Source organism: Barbus barbus, assembly GCF_936440315.1.
Source record: "Barbus barbus genome assembly, chromosome: 11".
Lineage (NCBI taxonomy): Eukaryota > Metazoa > Chordata > Actinopteri > Cypriniformes > Cyprinidae > Barbus > Barbus barbus.
In genome coordinates, this window is record NC_136739.1 from 20,261,476 (window position 1) to 20,287,252 (window position 25,777).

Sequence of the window (25,777 nt, forward strand, 5' to 3'; positions counted from 1 at the left end):
TCTCTCTCCTCCTTCACACCTCGCCCCCTTTGCTCTGTCTGGACAGATCAGGGGCCACGACACTGCGAAAACTCAACGCGGGCCTTTGTACCCCCCCCCTGTTCTCCCACCTCCTTTCACACAGTAGCTTACTGATTTAGATACATCTCCACCAGTGAGAACGGGTGCCCATTGTTCGCATCTTTTTCTTGTTACACCATGTTTGATCTGCCATTATGTTGACCTAGAGTCATCATAATGCTGTTTTTGTGTCCCTGTTGACTTTTCCTTCCCTGCTTCACTCCCAATGTCTTTAACGCCGCAGGCACAGCACTATAAGCCGTGAAAATACCCACAATGCTGTCGGGCCAAATGTAACAGCATTTTTATTGTGGGCCTGGTGAACTGGGGTCAAACATTTAAAATGTATTATTTTTTTTAATAAATTATGCTGTATTAAAGAGGAAGAGTAAAACACACTGATGACTAAAAGACACTGGTAAAAAAGCTGTTTGAATGTACAAAATGCAAATATAATCGCTGATACAGACCAGACAGGCTATTATGGAGATAATAAAGACTAAAGGGCAGAGGAAAAACTAACATGGAGATAAAAACAGACTGCCCAGTTTATCCTTACTGACAATTTTCTCCTCTATAATGAAGTGTATTTCCCTGTGGCTCGCATTGTGCGCACTGATTTTGTGCAGATTCTGATTGGTGTCATAGCTGAGAGAGCGCGAAAGATTGGATCAATAACGTGGGCCCGGGATCAGAAAATGAGGAAACCTGTTCCCAAAATAATGAAAGCAACGATGGTGTCTCTCCACTCGTAATGAACTTTACTACGAGCGTACTTGAGCATGACTTTGTCTCCGAGCAATGCAAATGGAATTGCCCCCTGATGGTTTGGAATGCACCCAGCTGGCCTTTAAAAGGTGATAATTGGAAAATACAGGATACAGCCGTGGTCAGAAAAGGGACTTCTTGTTTGACTGCTTTAACCACTGTGTGTTTGATATAGGCGAGCTTGCTTTAAGCAAGATTTTTACATTTTGCGTTTTTCAATTTTTTTCATAGGCAGGTCACGTTTTAGGTCGTTTATTTTACCATAACATGCAAATTTTTCTGTTAAGATATGTTTGTATTTTAATTTATTTTATTTTACTAATAGTTGTATTTTTTTATTTTATTTTAGTTGGGTTGCACTTTGAGATTAGTTGACATTTTACCATAATTAACCCATTTATTTATTATAAATTATTATTATTATTAAACCATTATCATTATAAATAGATTAGTCAGGTGGGAAAATATATTTTTATGATTATATTTTATTTAATTTAATTTATTTGTTTATTTTGATTTATTTACTTTTTTTTTTTTGTTGTTTAACTCCGCTCAATGCCTGGTTAGATTTTTCCCAGGCTTATGTAGCTCTCACAGATGAAGATAAAGTGGGGCATAGAAGGGGTAAAAGCATGCCCCTGACTCGCCTCCTTTCCTCTAGCTTTATTGTAGTCCTACAGCAGTGCATAAAGCCAGACGGCATTCCTCTACATCCACGGAAGGAAGTCATGAGGCCTGGGATTTTGCAAAGCTTCTGTCCCTTACAAGTCTAAATTGAAACCAGTTCGCTGCTCCTCCTTTAACTCGGGTTAAGGAGGCGCAGACGGACTTCATTAGAGTCGCTCAGTAGTAAGGGCTCAGTTATAATCGGACTCTAACTCTGGCAGTGAATACTTTTTGAGTTTGAGTTGTGTATGTAATGTGCGGGATGATGCAGCTGTGTCTATTTTTGGAGTCCTGTCAAAGCACAAACAAGAAGATAAATGTTATGACGCCACGCTTGGGCGAGCTGTTTTGAAAATGCCAACATTATCCAAACAAAATAGCGTGTGTTTGGTGCCATCCTGCCTGACCTGGGTGTCAGTCTGCTGAAGTTTCCATCATTAGCACACCGATGTGCCGCATGTACAGGAAAGCTTCTGAAATAGCACATGGAACCTATTCAAATAATTTCCTCTGAGTCATGAGCCGTGCTGTCAGCGGTTATGTCAGCTGGAGGTGAAAAATATAGACTCCAGTTCAAGTAAAAATCGCTCTGGGCTTTGCAAATTCACCCCAGCCAATGTTTATAAACTCAGTTCTCATCCCAAGACACCATGCTTTCTCAGCTCATGTACCTGCTCTAAATGCGTGACGTATATTTTCCGTATTGATGTGTATCAGGTGGCAGAAATGTTGTCCAGGTGGAGCGGGGAAGGAAGGGTGGTGGTTGGATGTGGCCCATGGCCAAGCACAACAGCTTCCATTCCTCCCTTTCCACCACCACCTCCCACCCTCCCTCCCTTCATCATACTGATTATCCAGATTTTATTCAGCGAGATGTGAGAATTAATTTTGCTGAGCTTTTCAGCGAATGTACTGACTGCCAGGAACAAGGGATAACTAATTAAACTAAAAGTAGCAGTTACTAATTTATATACACTTTTTCCTGCAGCAACTGTTTTTGAAATCCCCTAATAATGAATCCCAACAAGTAGCTGTGTTTCATAGATACATAGATGACATAAAACCTCATCAAGCTTTTTAAAGCTAGAGTTGAGTCACTCTTCGGAAAGGGTTGTCAGTGAAGATACAAACTACTAACAGAAAGTAGCAAACTACATTTAGGATCTTTTATGGAGAGATATCATTTTTGTATGAATGGAGTTGGTGATGTTGAATGAAAAAGATGAACTGTCATTTAGTGAGACAATCTGTGGCACTCCACTAACTGTTTGGTGCTAGCGCTAATCTGTTGACCATCTCTTTAAAAGAGTTGTTTAACTCTATGCCTTTCTCTTTAGGATGAAGGGTTGTTTATCCCCCCTGCCCCCTTTGCTTACACACTGATGTAGGCCTTCTGGATTTACTGCGGTGTTTCTACAGATGCTGTGAAGTTTGCTGTCTGCAGAGTCGAGGCGCCTGTTTTGCCATTTGCATCCACCTGGCAGTTTAGTAAATTCATTAGCCAGAGGCAAGAAAACAAACACACTGCCCTTTCCACCCTCCCACCTCCACTCTGCCTTTCCACATTCTCTTTTTTTTTTTTATTCCCTGCTGCCCTCCACTCTGCATTTGTATTCCAGATTCCATTAGATTCTGTATGTTAATACTGTATTCAGTGGTTTGGAATGTCGGATTATAGCCGTAGCCTTCAGTCATGTTTCCACTGTCACACTAATTAAACGAAACCTGGTATTTACTTTCGAGAAACGCACAGCAGCATGTCTATTTAGCATTTTGAGCTGAAATTTTGTATCGTAAATGCATTTAAATAAGCCCTCGGTTTTGAGAAGTTACAATGCTCATTATGAATGTTCCCGGAACCGTCGTTGGGAGCTATATCGTGGTTTTGGAACTTGCATGCTCCACTCCTCCTTCTGCTCTTTGCTGGGTGAAAATGTAGCAGCGATAAATGTTGGTTATCTGAATTTACTTCTCCTAGTGTAAATGTTTAGGTGGTTTTTACAGCAAGCCAGATAATTAAATGATAGAGGAAATTAAGTTTTCAGCTGTGCGTTATAGACCACAATTCAGGCCCAGTAGTCTAATCTGTGGAGTTTTTTTTATTTGATTGTTGGGTAACACTAGTTCAGAACGAGCCGAGCATCGTTAAGAGGCTAACGGCAGAACCTCGTTATTTTGGCTGCTTGAGATGGACTGTGAGGACCAAAGCCTGTTATTTGAGTGAATTCTTAACTAGAATATGGTTGGATTTTAATTACTGTCCTCACAAGGTCTTGTGTGTGAGTGGAGGTGGGCGGCCTCGGTGGATTTGGTCACTGTGTTGTGGAGCAGAAGTAGGTTGGGCTTCAGGAAACTCCCTGTAGTGTCAGAAGCAATCGGGTCTAAGCCAGTATTAATTAAAGGATCTGGATTGGGCTGAAGGGAGGGGGCAGTAGGGGGGGTGTTCAGTCACATGGGCTTCTGGGTCACACACGCATACATGCACGGACCACAACAGCCTCAAAAACTGTGATTTTTGTATGAACGTTCTAAGAACCACATTTTATTATGAACTAGAAAGAAAGAAATAGTTTTTATACCCCATTTCATCCAATGAGTTTAAGATGCGTCACCGGTAGCACTTACACATTTGCCCTGGTATCTGGCTAGATACAGCGCTCTAGCTAAGCGTCAGTCATGCGTGCGGCATTTGAATGGCCGTCCTGTTGATATTAGCTGTTTAGATGCTATTAGTGCAGGTCTGGTGGAAGCATTCATGCCTGAGAGAGTCTGAATCCTGCTTAAATGTCTAATAGTGCTGTAAATGCACACGGTTCATGACAGGTTTCACTGACCCAGGGTCAGCACGACTGTCAGTGTCTCTTTGTTAAGTAATGGCAGTGCCCGTTTCTGTGTCTTTTCTGGGTTCAGGGTGTTTCAGAGGAGAGGGGGACACCCGTGAAAGCGGCACCTCTCATTTGTTCCGTGCCTAACACCAACTCGAGCATGTGTGAGTTTATCAGGGTAATTTGTGCCCTGGAAATGTGTCTCCTTTTCCTTTACATAAACGCATATCATTTATTTTTTTAATTTGTCAGTCACTCTTGGTAGATCACCCTAACCAAAACAAGTCTTGACAGCCTAACCAAAATCAGTCATGATTTCCCAAGTTTTCAAAGCACACACGAAGATGCTGCAGAAAAACATGCAGTGCCAGGTCTTACCACTTGAGGGCGAGGTAAACTAATCAGGCTTGTGTTGGGCAGCTTTAGAGGAAGTGTTTGGGATTAAATATATTTGCAACAGAGTAAACCGTTCTATAGTAGGGGTGACTAATTCCACTTATTTTATTTTAGATCCAGTGCTTTTTAAATAGGCTAATATTGAATCTGATACTTATACCTAAAAAAAAATGATTTCTGTGGATGAAGTGAGTAATTATAGCCATTAACAGCTAACTCTAATTGAAAAGGCATTATTTACATTTGAATTTGCATAAACAAATTGATATCTACCTAATTTGTTTACCATTTATTAAAACAATTATGGAACATATGGATTTTTTTTTATTAACTTTGAAGCATGCCTCACATTAAATGTGTAATAATAGTCATTAATTGCTTATATGTTGAATATACTGTAGGGGAGAATATATGTCAATAAATGTCAATATTATAATATTCAATAAAATTCTCTGTCTATGAGTTCTCCCTATTTGCTCCCTGTGTTCTGTGTCTTCAAAGAGACACATGGGCTGCCTTCATATCCACAAAGCTGGAGACAGAGTCTTTCTGACCCGTATCCTCCCTGCGCTGGGCCTCAGCCACCTGTGGTGTAGCTAGACCATCCATCTTTCCCCTACAGACACACACACACACACACACACACACAACATGCTGCTATAGGCTGTGCCCCGCAGTCATTGCGTAAGCATCCTGACGTCTTAATGTAAGAGTTAAAGGAATAGTCTCTCAAAAATAAATATTGTCATCATTTACTCACCTTCATGTCCTTCCAAAACTGGATGACTTTCTATCTTTCGTGGAACAAATATAGAAAATATAGAAAAAATCTTTACTCTGCTCTTGTCCTTTCAGTGAACTCAAAACTTGTGTACTATATTCTGTATCTTCTTAAGCCAAACGGTAAGTTTATGTGAGGAATGGTTAAAATTTTATGCCACTTTTTGCTAAAGAACTATAGCTCTCTCAAATCACTTTTGTTCATATTGATGTTCCAAACCTGGCACATCAAGATTTAATGCCATTGAAGTCTTATAACCATTATGACAAGTTTAAATATGTATGCATAGATAGTGAATCACAGTTTCAAGTTTTTCTCACATAAAACTAGTAGAGGACATGGAATCTTCTGGTGCATGAGTTGCATTGACTACATTTGTGGTACTTTTATGAAGCTTTTTGTCCTTTTTGGTGCTTAACAGCCTGTAGATTCTATATGCTTTCTTTTATGGAAAAGAACAGCTTGAACATTCTTTAAAATATCTTATGTATTCTACCAAAGAAAATGAGAAGAGGGTGAGTAAATAATAAAACAATTATATATTATGAAAATAGTTTTTGTCACGAGTCAGGGCTATCATGGCACCTTTCTAAAACATATATTCAATAACATTTGTTTCAAAATATATCAAATTTAAACATGTTGAAAAATTGGAAACAAAAAAAAAGAATATGAAAGAAACTATTTCTATTGTTTCTATTCTGCAGAAGTCATATGATGTCTGTCTGGTGTATATACAGTGCAGTGAAAAGTTTTTTTTTTCTTCATATTTGTCACACTTAAAAGATGCAGATCATCAAACTAATTTTATTATTACACAAAGATAACCCAAGTAAATTTTTAATGATTTAATTTATTAAGGGAAAAAAGCTGTCCAAACCTGCCTGGTCCTACGTGAAAAAGTAATTGCCCCTAAATCTAATAAATGGCTGTGCCACCCTTTGCAGCAACAACTGCAATCAAGCATTTGCGATAACTGGCAAAGAGTCTTTCACATCGCTGTGGAGGAATTTTGGCCCACTCATCTTTACAGAATTTTTTTAATTCAGCCACATTGTAGGGTTTTCGAGCATGAATGGACTGTTTAAGGTCATGCCACAGCATCTCAGTTGGATTTAAGTCTGGACTTTAAGTCTGGCCTCTCCAAAACCTTCATTTTGTTTTTCTTGAGCCATTCAGAGGTGGACTTGCTGGTGTGTTTGAGATCATTGTCCTGCTGCATAACCCAAGTGTGCTTGAGGTCACAAACTGACGGCTGGACATCCTCCTTCAGGATTTTCTGATTCCTGGTTCCATCAATTATGGCAAGTCGTCCATGTCCTGAAGCTTCAAAGCAGCCCCAGACCATCACAGAACCACCACCATGTTTGAATGTTGGTATGATGTTCTTCTTATGAAATCCTGTGTTGGTTTTATGCCAGATGTAACGAGACACAAGATATAACTTTTGTCTCATCAGTCCACAGAATATTTGCCCAAAAGTCTTGGTGATAATCAAGATATTTTTTGGCAAATGTGAGACGATCCTTTTTTGTACTTTTCTCCCATTGATGCCGTTTTTGCCCAGTCTCTTTCTTATTGTTGAATCATGAACACTGACCTTAATTGAGGCAGTGAGGCCTGCAGTTCTTTAAATGTTGTTCTGGGTTCTTCTATGACCTCCTGGATGAGTCGTTGTTGCGCTCCTGGAGTAATTTTGGTAGGCCAGCCACTCCTGGGAAGGTTCACCACTGTTCCAAGTTTTCCCCATTTGTGGATAATGGCTCTGACCGTGGTTCGCTGGAGTCCCAAAGCCTTAGAAATGACTTTGTAACCCTTTCCAGACTGATACATGTCAACTATTTTGTTTCTCATCTATTCTTGAATTTCTTTAGATCGCGGCATGATGTGTTGCTCTTTAAGCATGCTTCACTTTGTCAGACCGGTTCTATTCAAGTGATTTCTTGATTCAACAGGTCTGGCAGTAATCAGGCCTGGGTTTGGTTATTGAAATTATTTCAGCATTCTAAAATAATGTGGTTAATCACAGTTCTTTCTTGATTTAACAGGAGGGGGCAATTAATTTTTCACGTAGGGCCAGGTAGGTTTCGACAGCTTTTTTCCCTTAATAAATGAAATCATCATTTAAAAACTGCATTTTGTATTTTACTTGCAATATCTTTGTTTAATAATAAATTTGTTTGATGATCTGAATCTTTTAAGTGTGTCAAATATGCAAAAAAATAAAACGGGAAGGGGGCAAAAACCTTTCCACGGCACTGTATGTGTGTGTTAAGGGTGCAGATTGTTACGGCAGTCAGATGGCAAGTGTTACGCCGTGTTTAAGAGCCAATCTCTGGCGCCGGCGTGCTCATCCCTGCAGGTCGCAGTCCGCTGGGCTTTAGTCAGGTAGGCCCTCCATAGAGAGATGACTACAAAGGGCTCAGATCTGTCCATATGGCGGAGGGACTGAGCGAGGCGTGCGTTTGAGGTGCCTTGGAGTGCAGCCAGAAGAGTTGAGCGTGGCGTGGAGACGGCAGGGCCTTTCGAGAGTAGAGGAATGACAAAGCAACGCCTGTCTGGGGCTGAGTGTGTGTGTGTGTGTGTGTGTGTGTGTGTTGCTTCCTTTTGACATGGCATATAGGTTAGATTTGTTTAGCCACCTGTGTGTGTGTGTGTGTGTGTGGGTGGGTGCGTTAGGGTTGTGTGTAGGTTTTTTACCGAAAATAAAATCATATTCTTAGGTGATAAATTTAACCAGTTGTAATAAAGTTCTTCAGCAGTGAGCCGCCTCTCAATGTTTTTGCCTTACCAAATTTGCGTATTTACACATTTTACATTTTAACAGATTGTGGTCACTGTGATTTACAGAGTAGCATCATTTATGGGCAACTTTTTCTTTTTTTTCTTTTTTTATATTGGCTGAATATTGGTTGCCAAAATTCTGATGCATAATTTATGAAAATAATATACTTTCTTTGAAGGAGGGAACCAAGTTATATCTAGAGTCTGGAATATCATAGATTGACAGAAGCTACAGTATGTCTGAAATTGAACACTTCCTTGCTAGCAGAATGCTGAAAAAATAGTATGTCTGAATTCATAGTATTTGAAAAAGTAGGCAAAAAGTACCTAGATGACCCACTGCGTCCGCTGAGATTCTGAAGTGTGCATTTTATGGACACTTTACTCTCCCATGAGGCCAGGGGAGAGGATTTGTGAACAGCAGTGACGCAACTGACGTTGGTCGGTCACATGACAGTAACAACATGGCAGATGTAGTGCATCCGAATTTCATTCATACTGCCCATAATCATATCAAATGCAATGTAATTTTCTAATAGTTGTGAAGTAAGCTCAAATTCAAATGTTGTACCTACAAATGTAGTTTGCAATTTCGAACACACCAAGGGTGCGATTGTTTATTTGGACCAGGAAATAATCATCTAGCAATCTTAAAACTACCTAAGCATCTCATGCAAAAACATGGAAACACTCTGTCAACCATCAACAATGGCTTAGCATCATGATGGTGAGTCTTGTGCTCACATTTTCTGAAGAAAATTAAAAAATGTCACTTTTCATAGTCATTTTTGGTCATCTAAGTCATGTATGTCATCTTATGTCTTTTGTAGTTCATTTGAGTGTGTGGGAGTGAGAAAAGAGAGTGTCAGGCATGCAGAGCTTCTGGCAGCGACTCGTCAATCTTAGCACTGCTGTTTAAAACAAACGCTAATCAGTCAGCCCTCTCAACCTGTGGCAGTCTCTCTCTAGCCCTCCCCGTGTTTAAAGAGACAGTCACACTGATCTCTTGTTCCTCCTCTCTCTTTCTCTGTCCTCCACTCACTGCTGTGTCTAGAACAATTCCAACCACACTGCTCAAATCACACTGTTTGCCAAACAATTACTACACTTGTACGTCTCAGGCAAAGGGTCTGTCAGTGATATAAAATTACTAATATTTGGCTCACCCCATCCAATTATTTTCTGTTTATTTGCATTCATCGTAATCCAGAGTATTATTCTAAAACTAAACATTTTGTTTTAATATATGTTCTATTTTAGGGCTAATGAATGAATCAAGAAAGAAAAAAGTAAATAACTAAATGAAGGCAGAATGAATTAATTTGAAAAGAGAATAATTAAATCAATGTAATGAATCAATCAAAGCTGTACTACTAAAAAACAACTGCTTGACACCAGATCCATTTCTATCAAAACACATTTTCAATACCGCCCTAAATTACTTCACAAGATATTTTCAGGAACCCCCAACAGAGAAACGAACTGAAGGGAAGTATAATCATGCTGTTCAAAATAATAAAACATTGATATTGTTAATGCTACACACAAATTAATATCGTAAGCAATCCAGCATCATAGTAAATAGGATGTGTAGCTACTTTGGCCACACAAAATAATGTTGGAGCATCTGCTAAATCTGCTAAATAAAGCGCAAACACTCTACCCACACTTGAATAAAGTTATTATTTTATTTTAGTTAAGTTATTTTTGTACAATTTTCTGCCATTTATTAAACTCTCTCTGCCTCCTCGTGGTTTTAGTGCGATTCATGGACCAAAAGAGTTAAAGATGCATTTCACTGATAACAATATTGTTTTTTCCCCCAAAATGTCTGTAGATTTTGGGATTAATACCATTGTTGGGAATTCTTTTGGCCTGATAATCATGGAGTGAAAATCTGAAGTCATTACAGCCTTGCCTCCACCTATCGCACAGTATTTCCCTGCAGCACCTCAGCAAGCAGTCAGAGACGCTCAGTGCCTCAAACAGGCCGACACCTCGCAGCCCCCGCTGTCAGGTTAGTGAAAGGCCCGGATCTATTTGCATGAAATAAATAAAACCGATTGCTCGTCAAGCGTGCTGCAGTGGCAAAAGGTTTCCACTCCCAGATGCAGTCTCCATCTGTGCCTCGACCACCCCGTTCTGTCGCGTTACCTCTTAAATAATTTCACTGGGACAGTACTTTTATTAACACAATGTTTTCTCTGTCTCTTTCTCTTTGTCTCGCGATCTCTCTCTCTCTCTCCCTCCTTGTTCTTTTCCTCTCCACTTAAGTTGCGTCCCACTGTGAGGACATTTTATCTTAACATTGGATGCCCCTGATCACATCGGTTTGGAACTATAGGCTGTGGACTAATTAATAAATCGTTGGATAATGATTGGTGAACATGGCGAGGGGCTTCTCTCACCGTTGTAGTTGATGAAAAGGATGAGGTTTATTAGCGCTTGAAGAAGAGACTGACCCACTCAACTTCTCTCTCCCTCTTTTTACTCTCTGAAAACGCCCTGTCTGCCCTCTCAGTTGAGGGTTGAACTGAAGGGATGGTACGCGCACCCACACACACGAGAATCCAGCGCCTCCACTGTGATTTAGAGTGTCTCAGATAATGAAGCCATATAAGCCTGTTATTTGCTGTTTTACAGCTTGTTTTATGAAGGTGAGCTGACAAGCACCGTCCATAATGGTTCCTGTCAGTTAAACTGACAGCATTACCAAGAGAAAAGAGCCCAAAGAAATTCAGCGCGCCAGAGAATAGCCGGCCTCTTTATGTGGGCTCTCTCCTTTGATGGCCATCAGGCTGCAGGCTATCATTTTACATTTTATGCCGACTGCTATTGTCAAGAGACCATTATTGCTGCTGAACTCTGGTTAAATTCACACCTAGCCACTAATCAATTACAGCGTTGATCCATTAATCAGCTAAAGTGAAAGGAAAAGAAAGAGTCGTGGGTTAAAAGTAGGCTCTTGGTTTGCGTGGGGCAGTACAAGCCTCGATCGCCAGGACCTTTTGACTGGTAATGTGCAAGTTGGGATGCTGTCTGTCATCAACAGCCAGGGGAAATGGTAGATCTTATTTAGATTTTTCCGCTCTGATTTTTGCTGTAAGCATAAGTGACAGTTTGATTAATTTTCTAGTTACTGATGCTTGCTAAGGCAAGGCTTACTATTAGGGTGGTTGTTTTTGAACAAAACTCTAATCACAAGTATTAAACAGCTTGTTGCAGTCTAGTGCTTTTTTTCGGTGATTAGATGATAAAACTGTCAGGAAAACATCCCTTAGACTATTTTTCAGGTTTGGGTCTCTCTTTTCAAATTAATAGACTTGGATGCTGAGACATGTTTCAAAATATCTTCTTTTGTCTTCCACAGAAGAAAGTCAGTCTTACAGGTTTGGACTGACACGAGGGTGAGTAAATGATGACAGAATGTTAATTTTTAGGTTAACTATCACTCTGTTTTTCTTAAGTTTCAAATAAAGTAGATTTATTTGCATATCACAAGTTCTAAGGACAGGCACGTGCAGAACATTTCAAACCACGTTATGCATATCTCAAAATTAGTTCTTTCTGTATGCATATCAGCATTAATCTTTCAGGCTGGGGCTGTGTGTTAGAGCATGCAAATGACCCAGTGCGAAGGGGAGGCGACCATCGTTTGGAGAGATTTTATAAAAACATGTCAAACAAATCACTCCCCCCTCTCCTCCTCGCCGGCTTGTGTTCAGATGCTCTCAGTCTTGGAGGTGACACGATTTAACTGTAAATGAAGCCCTGCCACCCATTAAAATGGACAACGCACTCTGGTTCTGGTAAAAGAATCTTTTCTGTTCCAACAAAGTGTCGGGAATAAGCAGGGGAAATGTTAGTGGAGGGCATGATAATTATAGATGAGACTTATTTATGTGTGGAGTCACGAGGGCCTTTTTATCAGGACAAGATGAAGGCGAGCAGCTCTTTAAGAGTCGTCCACGTGTTGAATAGGCGAGTGGGTGGGGATGAATGTTTCTCGGGGGGTTAAAAGCTAATTGTGTTGATGCACAAAGAGGCACTTCAAAAGTCCTGGAAAAGAACAGAGTGGAGCGTCAGGAATAGTGGCACTCTGGCAGAGCTTGCACTGTGGGAATGCATCAGAGATCGAGCTTCACCTTTTAAAGTGTCTAGAGAGACAGGAGTGACTTTCTCCCTCTTATTTGGTCTCTTTGTTCCTGAATATTCCCATCTTTCCCTAAATAAAACAAGCCCCCTATCTTTTTGCGTCTCCTCCTTTCAGATTCTCTGACTGTTGCTGTTTTCTTCACTTTTCTGGCGATACTTTGCTGTCAGTCCGGCGTTGTTTCTCTTGCTCGTCCTTTTCCCCTCTGGGACAATCTGGCCCCTCAGCTGTCCAGCAGTTCCTTGTGGGTTTTTTTGTGAAGTGGGGAGGGAAGCACTTCTTGTGTAGATTTTTCGGTTCTTCAGTGTGTCACTTGGCCGTGAGTGCCATTGTCTAAGGCTCCTTTTCTCCATGCCCCTCTGCCGCAACGAGTTGTGTCTTTCCCTCATGATCAGCACTTTTGTTGCCTTTGTTTCTGGCTGTACCTCAGAAGTCCATCTCCCCTTTTATGTCCCTCCCATTCAAGCCGAAGGGAACAGTTGTGCTCTGTTGTGGAGATGTTCCACTGGATTTTCACCAGTGGGGTTTCCTTTCAAACCCTTCAAAGTGCTACAATGGAGCTCCAAAGGCCTGAATGGCTATTGCCGAGTGCACACTCTTAGTTGGATCCCTTATTTTGTTTTCCCGGAGTCAATAAAAATGCTAAGTTAAAAGCTAACCCCGTTGCCCTCCCCACACCCATCGCTTGCTCCCTCCTTTTGATGGACCCTTCTCAATTATTTCTAAAGAAAAATTAATGGGAAAATTTTCAGTATCGTTCCCGCTGTGGACAACAATTGAACAGAGCGTTCGGTTTCTCGCATTGACGTGAATTGAAACTTTAGTTTTTATGATGGCTATTAGCGCACACATCTGCAGAAGTTCTTTCGGGACCGGGTAACTTTCGACAACAGGTCGCCATTATTATTTTGCTTTGGTGTGATGAATTGGATATAGACGTTCCTCGTGCTGAAGGCAGTCATGAGTCTTTGGTCCAGGAAACAAAAACACTCTGATGCTTGACAGCTGAGCCGTCTGTAGTCTGAGCCTTTGTGTGGAGAAGAATTAGAGCTTAGAGTTTGCGGTTTGTCAGCCATTGTGTGTGTGCAGCTTTGCGAAAGAGAGCGAGCGAGCAACCCTTTTCCACAAGGATTACAGGTAGACGCGTTGGCCAGTGCACATAACTGCTATGACTTCACCCTCATTGTGCAGATTATGGCGTAAAATCCACTCTAATGAGGCAGCGGCAAGGGGAACGATGGAGGAGCAGAGAACATGCAACTTCTGGGATACTGTTGCCAGGGTCACCAGCCACCAGCTGATCCTGTTACGAGAGGATCAGATGTGTCTGTCAGCCCAAAGAGGGATTGGAACAGGAGGGAAGGAGGGAGGTAAGGTGGCAAAAGAGAGAAGAAAGTTTCACTTTGCTTCTCTGACTATCGTCAGTGCCCCACAGTTAATTTGGCCACATATTTTAGCACCGGCACCTTGTGTCTTCTGACTGGAAAACAAGGCTGATCCCATGCTGAGAAGCAGCTTTTATTGGGATTGTTTTAGCCTGGTGCCAGGAGGAGGTGGGAGGGCAAGACAAGGCCTGGAAATGGGATAAATATTGATGACTCCTTGACCGTTTATTTCTCCACCGTCTTCCGAACTTATTTCATGTTTATGCATCACAGCATTGATTTGTTTTTGTTGTTTAGTTTTTTTTAACCTTCTGTTTCATCCACTCCCTCCCACCCCATTCCTAAATTTAATTTAAAAGCCCAAACACGACAGTTCCTGGAAATAGTTTGCATATTAAAAAGATGCTGATTATCGCAGAGTAGAAACACAAATCTTTAATTTTGTGCATTTTAGACACAGCTACTTCTGTTGCTGCCAGACGCTGGAAATAATTGTGAAATCTGCATATTGAAAGAGCTGCGGTTGTCAGTGCTTATACGAGATGGGGAAGGGGGGGTTAAATTGGACAACATATTTATCCATGGTGCCGTGTCCAGGGCTGTTTATGAATGCATGAAACACGGGGGTTCAAAGGCTGAAATTCGATGCTGTAGGAAACACACAAAAGAGAAGAGAAATCTTTGTTTATTTTGTCTGGAGATGACCATTATGTTTATGTCTAAAAGGCTATTTTATTTTTGTCGCCATCATTTGATTTCACAGCCCCTTTAAAATGGGGTTTTGAAGAAGATTTGGCCTATTGGTTGTTTTGTCAGCGCAAGTTAATACTTTTGTTTTATCATAAAATGCAGATGCAAGTTGCATCATAGGACTGGTGCACTTATTTAAAATGTCACCAACATGTTTTTAGCCAGAGCGAACACAGTGGGCGGTTAAACGAGTGCATTCTTAGATTGTGTGGCCAGCTTACAGTATCATTAGGAAAAAATATAATAGCTACTTATGTCAACGTTAAAGTCGTGCAGTAAATCTTCACATCATGTCTCCTGGTAAGTTGGCATTTTGAAAGTGATGGTATACGACCCCATACATTCTCAAACCTCCTACTTAGGGTCTAATCTCAAATTTAGAAGAGGAAAAGGAGCATCTGAGATTAAATAAGAACATCTGAGATATGCTAATGAACAACATCTCTTTTTTTAAATGCAACAGTGCAGTTTGGTAGGACAGTAATGGAGCTACAGCTGAGCAGAATCAATGTCCAACGAAACCACCAGAGGTTTTTGTGTTCTCTCTTGGTCCTCTTATATAGGGAAGCCAGACTTGCATTTAATGAGGACCAGGCCTGTCTAGAAGCATATAAAAGCAGCAAAGAGCAGAAAACCTCAGAACTCTCACCAGTAAATCCACTAACTGCTAAACTAACCACCCTGTTATCTTAGCCTTTCAAGTCCAGAAAAGTGAGGACTGCAGAAATGTTGTCTACATCAGGGATTGCTGAACTTATAAAATGTATATCATAGTTTAATGACAGGGAAAAATTCTGGACAGATGTAACAATAAAACGGTCCAGATTGCGTATCTCGGAAGCTCTATACGGATCTGGCTGGGAAGGCCAACCCTCTCCAAATGGTTCCAGAGCTGCCGTAGTGCCGTAATAACATTTATTGCTTCTTGTTTTTATTGCCCATGGTCTGTGTTGCTTTTTATGTGAATTATTGTACACTTAATATTGGCCACTTGAGTTACTCTTACGCGTATTAATTTCAGGGTTTTCTTAGCTAAGCGCGGATCCAAATGAGAAGTGGGCAAATCATGTAATCAAATAAATCACTGGGAGATAAGCTCATTTTCCTGCAGTGACTTTCGTGAATGAATTAGTATGTTAAAAGTTGGTATAAAAATCTCATTAGCCATTGTTAAATAGGATTCCGGTTGGTTTATAATGTGAGAGTGGTATGCCACAAAGTTTTATGACTTTCATGGCTAAGTAAGCCAACATTGCAAACTACTGCATAAGCTAATACTAATTACATCTGCAGTGTTTGCATTGCTATTATATAGCATCAGTGCACTGGATTATAAATCATGTGGAAAAACATTTAGCTTCAATCATTTTATTTAAAGAAAAGACAAGATGTAATTTCTTTGTGTGATGTGGTTCAGAGTATCTGTGTGAATAAGAACCTCATTCGAATAATACAGACATTTATATTTCTTTTCCTTTGGTTGGTCTCTGTCAATCATTTCCTCCACCTGAGAATTAAATTCCCAAGTCAGAATGAATTATAATATTCTGTGCTTAATAAAGACCCCTTAAAATGAAATGGATTTGAAATGTGCTAAGTGGACTTCAAACCACTCACCTAACTCATTTAAATAGGGTTTTCTATGTCTATTACCCAGTTTTTATTATAAACCCATTACTTTCTATTTTTACCATAATTATATATTTAAATAATAATAATAATAATAATAACATGGGGAAATCATCTCCAAAACCCAAAACAAGAACTTTTAGATTTTTTTATCTTAATTTTTGCCATCATAAATTATATATTTTTTGCAACACAGATTACAGAGCAAAATTTTCTAGAAATTCGTTCAGTTTATTTTTTTCTAATTAAAATCCATAAAGAAATAGTTCATGCAAAATGAGCATTCTGTCATATTTTACTCATTTATGTCATTCCAACAGTGTATGATGTATTTCGTATGCAAAACAGAATATTAGGACCCAAATTTATTTTTAATTTCATTGTATAGATAAACAATACCACATTTTTAAAAACCATCTTCTTTTGTGTTTCACGGAAGAAAGTCAGTCATCCAGGTTTGGAATTACTTTAGGGTGAGTAAATGATGGCAGACTTTTTTATTTTAAGGTGTCCTTGTTACATGTACTTATTATTATAAAAAACAATAAATTATTCATAATTACATGCAAGTAACCCTAAGCCAAACCCTAACCATATAGTAAGTACATGTAGTTAATTAATATTACTCAGCACTTAAATGTATAATTTTACTGGGTCACACTTTATATTAGGTGGCCTTAACTACTATGTACTTACATCAGAAAATAAGTACAATGTACTTATTGTGGTCATATTGTATTTTAAAACACTTTTGCTGCTATTGAGGTGGGATACGGGTAAGGTTAAGGACAGGTTTGGTGGTATGTGTAGGTTTAAGGGTGGGTTAAGGTGTGAGGGATGGGTCAACAGTGTAATTATAAATGTAACTACAGAAATTAATTACAGATGTAATTACAAATAGGTATTTTTAAAAATATAAGTACAATGTAAAAACATGTATGTACACAATAAGTGCATTGTATCAAATGATTAATTTCAATGTAAGTACACAGTAGTTAAGGCCACCTAATATAAAGTGGGACCTACTGTAACAAGGACACCTTAAAATAAAGTGTAACCGACTTTTTATTTTTGGGTGCACTATTCCTTTAACATCGATAAATATACTGTAAGAAGAATGAGACCACGAGATACATGCTTGTTCTTCAGACATGATCATCCATTTGTGTGTGTATTGTCGTGCACATCGTATGAAATCATTTATTAGAAGCCTGATGGTTATGCATGTATTAATATGACCATGACATGGACGTGTGCGTGTCTACAGCACATGAACACACAGCCAGCGTCCTCCCCTGCTGCACACACATCATCACGCTCTCTTGCGTGAGAGGCCAGCCGCTTGGTTTTCAAAATGCCACCCTCGGAGAACACCAAAAAACCTTTCCTGAATTTACTGACTTGTCTTTCCCTCCTCTATCTCCTTCAAACATAAAAGAGAGAGTAACAACTAAACAAAGCAAACTCCTCTCTTTCCCCGTGGCAGATAGGCTGCAGCAAAGTGAAACCCCTACTGTGTTTAAAAACGCATAGAGGGAGAGCAGCGCTGAATGGCGTTTCTCTATTAGACCCCTTGTACCTCCGTCAAGCGATCTGCTCCCGCTCTCTTTCTCTCTCTGATAAAGATCCATCAAGGAAACCCCTCTCTTCCCCCATGGAGGTTTAAAAAAAAATGTTCAGCTCCTTTATGAAATCTATTCTTTAATTACAAGTGCCATCATTTTGTAAGCCTCCTACTTACAAGATAATTTATTTCTTTTTCAAGTGCTCACTTAAAATGGCTTTTTAACATTTTCACCCTGCAGCAGTATGCATTGAATGTAGAAGATTTAATTTGGATCCTCCCTCGCCCTTTTGCTGTACCCATTTCATCGCCAACCCCCTACACACGTACATGCATAATGCCCTCAACCTCCTCCGCGATTGTTCTATCCAATTTCGCTGTTTGTATTCTTTATTGCCAATCCAGGCACTGTAAGGTTTGGGGGTCTTGAGTAATAGCAAGTTCCTCCCCTCTGTCTGCATTGAGAGTGGTTTTGCATATCTCCTCCTCCTCCTCCTTCCCCTTGTTGAGCTAGTGCCACTGACCAAATCCGAACACTATAGTATTGCGAATCCCTGCCGAGACTCTGTGTACTTAGGCCCGCAAACTGCTCGCAGCCATAACTACCTGAATTGCTTTTAATTGCCTGGTATAGCTGCATCATCTCAGTCGAGAATATGCTTGCTTGGTTCTTGAGGGCAATTGTGAGCGTGAAGGATTGGATTAAGTGGCTATTGAAGTGACTTTAGCTTCTTTTGACAACAAAGAGCAAAACAGAATACTTCAGCCCTTCACTCCCCCCTTAAAGCACTATGCTACCCCCTTCTTTTTGTCAGGGCAGAAAGGAATACAGTCAACTAATACGGTCCCTTCATGTGCAATCGCAAGGAACCGACAGGCGAAGACTGTTCCCGGCTGTAATTAGTTGTATGTGATACCAATTATTTGGTGCATTTATTAACGCTAATTGTTTGAACACCCCGACATACCGAAAAAACAATTAAAATGTGTCTGAACCATAACAGTGGTTATTAGTGTGTGATAAAATGTGGAAATTAAGCCATAAACGCACACCCCTATTAGCCCTGACACAGGGGAACAGAAATCTGACAGCTTCTAGAACTCATTTACCAGACAGATTTGTGGTCTTGTCTTAACTTTGTTGTGTTGGGGTATGTAATCTCTCCCAAGTCTCTTTCACATCATACTGGCTTGGCCCTAAAATAGATTTATTCAGCTGTGCTTGCTAAGCCATTGTGAATTAGCATTAGAGAAGAAGCGTTTGCTCTGATGTTGTCGGAGATAACAGCCTCAGGTTAGCAGTGCTTATCCATTATAGGACTGAAAGGGAAACAAACCTTGTTTCTTCAGTTTGTAAAGATTTGGAAGGGAAATTGAAGTTCAGGATAAGTGCTTGAGATTAGCCAGAGGTTTGTTAGATGTGTGCAGGCATAAAGAAAGATCAGCAAACAAATGGATGACTACAACAGATCTCTAAAAATCAACACTTCACAAATCACAGTATTTTAGTTTCTAATCTAATTTAAAACGCATGTTCTTAGAAATGCTACTCTTTGTATTCATGTTGATTTTGAAATGCTGTTTTTAAAAAAAGATTTAGGTTTATTTACTCTAAACTGTCATCTGGTTTAACTATCAAGCAAAACGTAATGACATATTGTCCTTACAACTGAAATACATGCATCACTATGCATTATTTTCAAACAGTTTTTTTTATTATTATTCTATTAAGGTAATATGTAAATATAAGGTAAAATATATTTATTCATGAATTATTTATTCATAAATGTCCTTGTTTTTGTGCAGTAGCACCAAATGATTTTAAAACTGAACTAACGTTGCCTTGTCATAAAACATCAAATGATCTAATATTTTAATATGCTTACCTTACCTTGACGCACAGTCATGAGGGTCTGCAGGTGCCCTCTCTATGATGTCATTTCCGGTTTCATTTTTAAATAGGGTGGCAGACCATTTTCAAATAATAATACACAATCATTTTTTTAAGAAATAGCATATTATGCGGAAGGTTTTTCTTTTTGTTTGTTTGTTGTTTCAAGAATTTCATTCTTTTAATTAGACTTTTTTATATTAGGACATTAAATGGTCTATTCAAGTGATTGTATATATGAATTGCATTTTTAATGTGAATTAATAAATGGGACAGAAAATGTGTCGTCATTGACCCATGTTAAAATATTCATTATAAATGTTTACATTTTCTCAGGGGGATAAGTCGTCTACTTTTATCTTCGGTTTCCTTGTGTCAGTCCAGCCAGCGTTTCCACCATACTCCTGGCACCTCTCTAAAGTACATACCACGCCGTGCCGTGCTGTATGTTCCCGGCAACGATGAAAGAAAACTGCGGAAACTGACTTCTCTGGACGTGGACTGTGCCGTTCTCGACTGTGAGGATGGAGTAGCCCTCAACAAGAAGGTACCGACCGCCCCTAACCTCTCATTCTTCACCCAACACCTGACTCTGTGAGACATAATCACAAAATCCTCATCATTTAAAGCTCTCTTTTAGCCAGGTGCTGATCCTTAATCACTCCAAAGAAAGCTACCTAAGCGCAATGCTTAAAACAAGCACATTTCCATCCCATTATGTGCCAATAAAGGCAAAAATGCCCCCCTATCACATTCACTTGAAACAAGGTGCCCACTTCACACTGAGCAAACAGCAGGACTTCAGCAGATGCTGCAGGTTAAAAGCATTCTCGACCCGCCCACACAGCCAGCCAATTGGCCCTGTTTACCTCTCCATGAAATCGTGATTGGAGCAGGAGCTAAAAGGAGAACCGGTGGAAAGGAGTCGGCTAACAAAGGTTTTTAAGTCATGTTAATAAAGATGATTGATATGGCCAGAGGCTATTCCTGCTTGAGTGGGAAAAAGTTTGACAGGCAGCCTAAACGGTGACCCCTGAAAAAAGGTGATGGATCCCAATGTTTTCCAACACTAATTTCTTTATCACAACCAAGTGGGGGAAAAGGTTTTAAAGTATCCACTAAAGCTGGACTAAAGCTAGCTTAATGCTTTCAGGTCTTTTGTGTCGTTTCAGAGCTTTATTTACAACTTGATCCATCTTTGATGGCTTTAAGTGTCAAAAATGTGCTCAAAAGTTAAAAATAATTATGGCATTGTTACCATGTTAGACCTCAGCATAATGACATATATAAATGTTAATGTTGTTCTTAAATGAGAAGTATAAAAAGATAAGATTGCTGAGCCAAAATTCAGTTCTTCTGTCGGGTTCAGCCAGGATAGGATTATTTTGTTGAGAAATATTAATGCTAGGTGATCTGAAAGGGGAGAAAATGGCATTAGAGAAGGGTCTCGGGTCCCCTCTCTGAGCTGAGCGGGTTTCTTTTCGCTAGCTCATGTTCCTGTCAGAGTTGATAGAATTAATGCTCTCTGTAGTCTCTCAGATAAAAATGCTAATAACTCCCTCTCAAAAAATAACAATGTACTTCGCGAAGAGCCTGAAAAATAATCCCATTGCTCCTTAGCTTTTTGATGGTATAAATCTGTCAAGACTACAAGCACTTACAATACTTCGTACAAGACGCAGTCAATTTTAAAGACCATATGTTAACTTTAAAGAGCCTGGCATGGTATGGGGAAAGCTGTGATCCATTATTTATTTGCTAGCACGCAACTGCGTAATGTAAAAATGAGTTATTAACTCAATAATAAAACACACTTCACTCCTCTGCACCCGCTCTTTCACTTCCCACACTCTCAGCTGTTTTCCCCATCCTGGCAATTGGAAATCCATGGGGGTTTCTGTATACCTATAGATGGATGTTTTATTTTTCGTGCTACTAAATGAAACTACTCCCGCAGCTCAGTTACTCTTTTATAGTCCATTGAGGAAGATGGAAAAGGAATGCATACTGTACTGTTCTGAGGACAGTTTTTTTCATCGAGGCACTGATTTAACCAAGGTGTTCCTGTAATACTTCAGTGCTCAAATGCATTCAGATTGTGTCATTATTCAGAATTATTCAGTTTTGTATAGCTGATCATTGGTAGAATCTTTGCTGTAAAATTCTAAATATTACATATTTGGGCTTTTGTCAATTTCATCAGCCCCTCATACTCATAATGTGTGTTGAAATACTATTGAAGCATATGGGTAGCAAAAATGAATGGCATTGTATTTCTTTATTTAAATTTACATTTTACCATACATATGTGCAACATTTAGTGCAAGATTAAAATGATAATTAAATTATATAATTTACTTTTGTCATTTTCTACACAAGTTTTAAAATGTAAATTAAAAGCATATTTTAACGCTTTATAAGTTATTAAATTGAAATTAAATTGTTTACCCAAATTGATTAGATATGTTTAACATGTCCAAGCAAAAACTATAGCAAAATTATCATTTAAATGCCATTTTTCCTAAATGCATTTTGACTTACAGGTAGCACACATTTTCATCGTGATACCGCGTGATAATTGTAACAAAATGCAGTGTGAATTTCGAAATGCATTCTGAGCCAAATGTGCAACAAAAGGGTAGCAAAACAGTGATTTAAATGTCTTTTATTTTTCTTAAATGCATTGACACTTACACTTACGACGTTTCAATTGCATTTTCATTAAATACCCTGCGATAATGTAGTTTGTCAATGTGGATTTGAAAATGCATTTCAAGCCAATCACAATCCCAACCTGTCAATCATTATATCAAGGCGGGGCTCGGCAACAAGACGCACAAGTCAATATTCCCCATTAACCAAACGTTAATTCTTCTTCTATAGTTATGGAAGCCCGTTTCTGCCACTGAATAAAAAATAAAAGTAAAGGTTATTGCGACTTTTTATCTCACAATTCTGACTTTTTTCACAATATTGTGAGATATAACCTCGCAATTACGAGTTATAAAGTCAGAATTGCAAGATAATTTCAAGATAAGAGTTCGCAATTCGTAGAGTGAGTTCAGAATTGCGAGATAATTCTGGAGTTCCTAATTCTGACTTTATAACTAGCAATTGTGAGTTTATATCTCGCAATTCAGACTTTTTTTTCTCAGAATTGCATGATATAAACTCGCAATTGCGAGTTAAAGTCCAGTTTTGGGGGGGGACTGATATGTTCTGAACACATATGTTCAAATTTTTTAGTTTTTATATCTCGCAGTTCTGACTTATTTCTCAGAATTGCTAGTTTATATCTCCCAATTATGACTTTTTAACTCGCAATTGCGAGTTTATTACGACTGTTTTAGTGCCACGTTAAAAAATAAAAAATATCTAAGATTACGAGAATGAAGTCGAAACGTTTCGAGAATTTAAATCGTAGAAATTAAAGTTTTAATATTTTCAGAGTATAGACAATATTGCGTATGCAAATGGCCGGGATAGAGAGCACCAGGAGAAGTTGACAGGCCACGGGAATTGATTTGAATATTGTTGCGTCCGAGCGGCTGCATCATTTTACTGGGATGAGGAAGAGTCAAATTTAAGGACTCGCAGAAACAGCTTAATATCAAGAATATGATATTTATTAACAGACTGAACAGGAACAACTGTTTATCTTAACATCAGCTCACACACTCAGTCGACATTCCTTTGGGGGGCGGTGTAGCTCTCTTATTTAACCCTTTTTTTAATACACTACAAATATATGTGGGATTTTTAGCAGAAATCATACCATGCTGATGAGCAAAGGTGGGGGTGTTTGCCTCTATGTAAACAGATCCTGGTGCTCCGATGCTATTATTACTAAATCCCACTGTTCTGCTTATATTGGATACATCTTTATCAAGTGCAGACCCTTTTATCTGCCCCGCGAATTTACAACTGCCATAATCACTGATCTGATCATCTGATCACCTCTCCCTGTTCCTGCTACCCAAATACACCCCCATCATCAAACGTGTGAAACCCACCGTGAGGACTGTTAAAGTTTGGCTGGAAGAAGCAGACTCTTCACTACAGCAGGAGTTCCTGAACACAGACTGGAATTTGTTTGTTTCTTGGGCCACACTGGAATCCCACACAGATGATAACACCTACACCAGCTCTGTTCTGCATCATATCAACAGATGTGTTGACAAGGTAACCACCCATAAAGTAATTAAATTGTACCCCAATCAGAAACTCTGGATGAACAAGGAAGTCCAGGCTCCTGCGGAAGGCACGTGACGCCGCTTTTAAATCTGGCGACCGTGAAGCTTACAGCTTATCCAGGTCCAATCTGAAGAGGGGAATTCAATCAGCTAAATACAATTACAAACTGCTCATTGAGGACAGATTTAAAAACAATGACCCTCGGCGCATGTGGACAGGCATCCATCCCCTCACAGACTATAAACCAGCAAACAGTACACCCCCAAACAGCAGTGCCACCCTCCCTGCGAACTGAACTACTTTTATGCTCACTTTGATCGTGGAAACACAGAACCACCCATCAAAGCTGAGCTCACACCTGACGTCCTGCCGCTCACACTTTCCACCAGTGACATGTGCGCCACCTTGCGTAAGGTGAACTCACACAAAGCTGCCGGCCCTGATGGCATCCCTGGCCGAGTGCTTAGGGCCTGTGCAGAACAGCTGGCTGAGGTCTTCACCAACATTTTCAACCTCTCTTTGGCCCAAGCCATTGTTCCCAACTGCTTCAAAACAGCCACCATTGTACCTGTACCAAAACATGCTGGTGCAGTGGCCCTCAATGTCTTCCGACCAGTTGCTCTTACTCCCATTATTGCAAAGTGTTTTGAGAGGCTGGTTCTTTACCACCTGAAAACATGCTTGCCCCCAACACTGGACCCATACCAGTTCGCCTACAAATCCAACAGGTCGACTGAGGATGCCATCGCCTCAGCTCTCTACTCTGCCCTGACGCACCTGGACAGAACCAACACATATGTCAGGATGCTATTCACTGATTTCAGTTCCGCCTTCAATGCAGTGATCCCATCCACACTGATCTCCAAGCTCATTGATCTTGGCATCAGCCCCTCCCTCTGTAACTGGACCCTGGACTTTCTCACCAGCAGACCACAGTCTGTTAGGATCAGTACCCACACCTCCTCCGTCCTCACTCTAAACACTGGGGTACCACAGGGCTGTGTGCTGAGCCCAATCCTCTACTCCCTTTTCACCCACGACTGCATACCTGTACATGGCTCTAACTCCATAATCAAGTTTGCAGATGACATCACGGTGGTAGGCCTGATCAGCGGCAATGATGAGACAGCCTACAGGGATGAGGTCCAGCATTTAGCAACGTGGTGTGCCAACAACAACCTTGCACTCAACACCCAGAAGACCAAAGAGCTGATTGTAGACCACCGGCAGACTAAGAAGGACCACACACACACTCCCATCTACACTGAAGGGACCGAAGTGGAGCGCGTGGCGAGCTTCAAGTTCCTTGGTGTCCATCTCTCAGGATCTCTCCTGGACCCTCAATACCTCCATACTGATCAAAAAGGCACGACAGCGCCTTTACTTCCTTAGGAAACTAAGGGAAGCTCACCTGCCCCCCCCCCCCCCCCCCCCCCCCCCCCCCCCCCCCACATCCTGCTGAACTTTTACCGTTGCACTATTGAGAGCATTCTCACAAACTGCATCACAGTGTGGCATGGCAACTGCACTGTTTCGGACCAGAAAGTCCTCCAGCGGGTGGTGAAAACTGCCCAATACACCACTGGTGTCGTGCTACCCTCCATCAAAGACATTTAACACAAACGCTGCCTAAGGAGAGTGAGAAGTATCATCAAAGACTCCTCTCACCCCAGTCACAGACTGTTCACTCCTCTCCCATCTGGGAGACGTTATAGGAGTCTTCGCTTTCGCACCAGCAGACTCAGGAACAGTTTCTTTCCCTCAGCTGTCAGCCTACTGAACTGCAATCTCAGGCGCTGAACACTACAACATCCAAGATGGACCACCTAAAGGATAAAAAAAAAAAAAAACTGCACTATTCAATAACCTGTCTGCACTCCTCACTTACAATGTTCTTATTGTTTCCTCTGTTATTTTGCACATTTCTGATA

General features: G+C 40.2%; 1 protein-coding gene across 1 annotated transcript in view; it reads left to right on the forward strand.

Annotated features, from left to right (window-relative positions):
• The window catches only part of LOC306877167 (citramalyl-CoA lyase, mitochondrial-like), a 68,351-nt gene that overhangs the window by 11,851 nt on the left and 30,723 nt on the right, over positions 1 to 25,777 (forward strand). Inside the window, exon 2 of the mRNA XM_079428733.1 lies at positions 19,989 to 20,199. Within this exon, the coding sequence (XP_079284859.1) occupies positions 19,989 to 20,199 (211 nt within the window). The remainder of the gene's footprint in view (positions 1 to 19,988; positions 20,200 to 25,777) is intronic.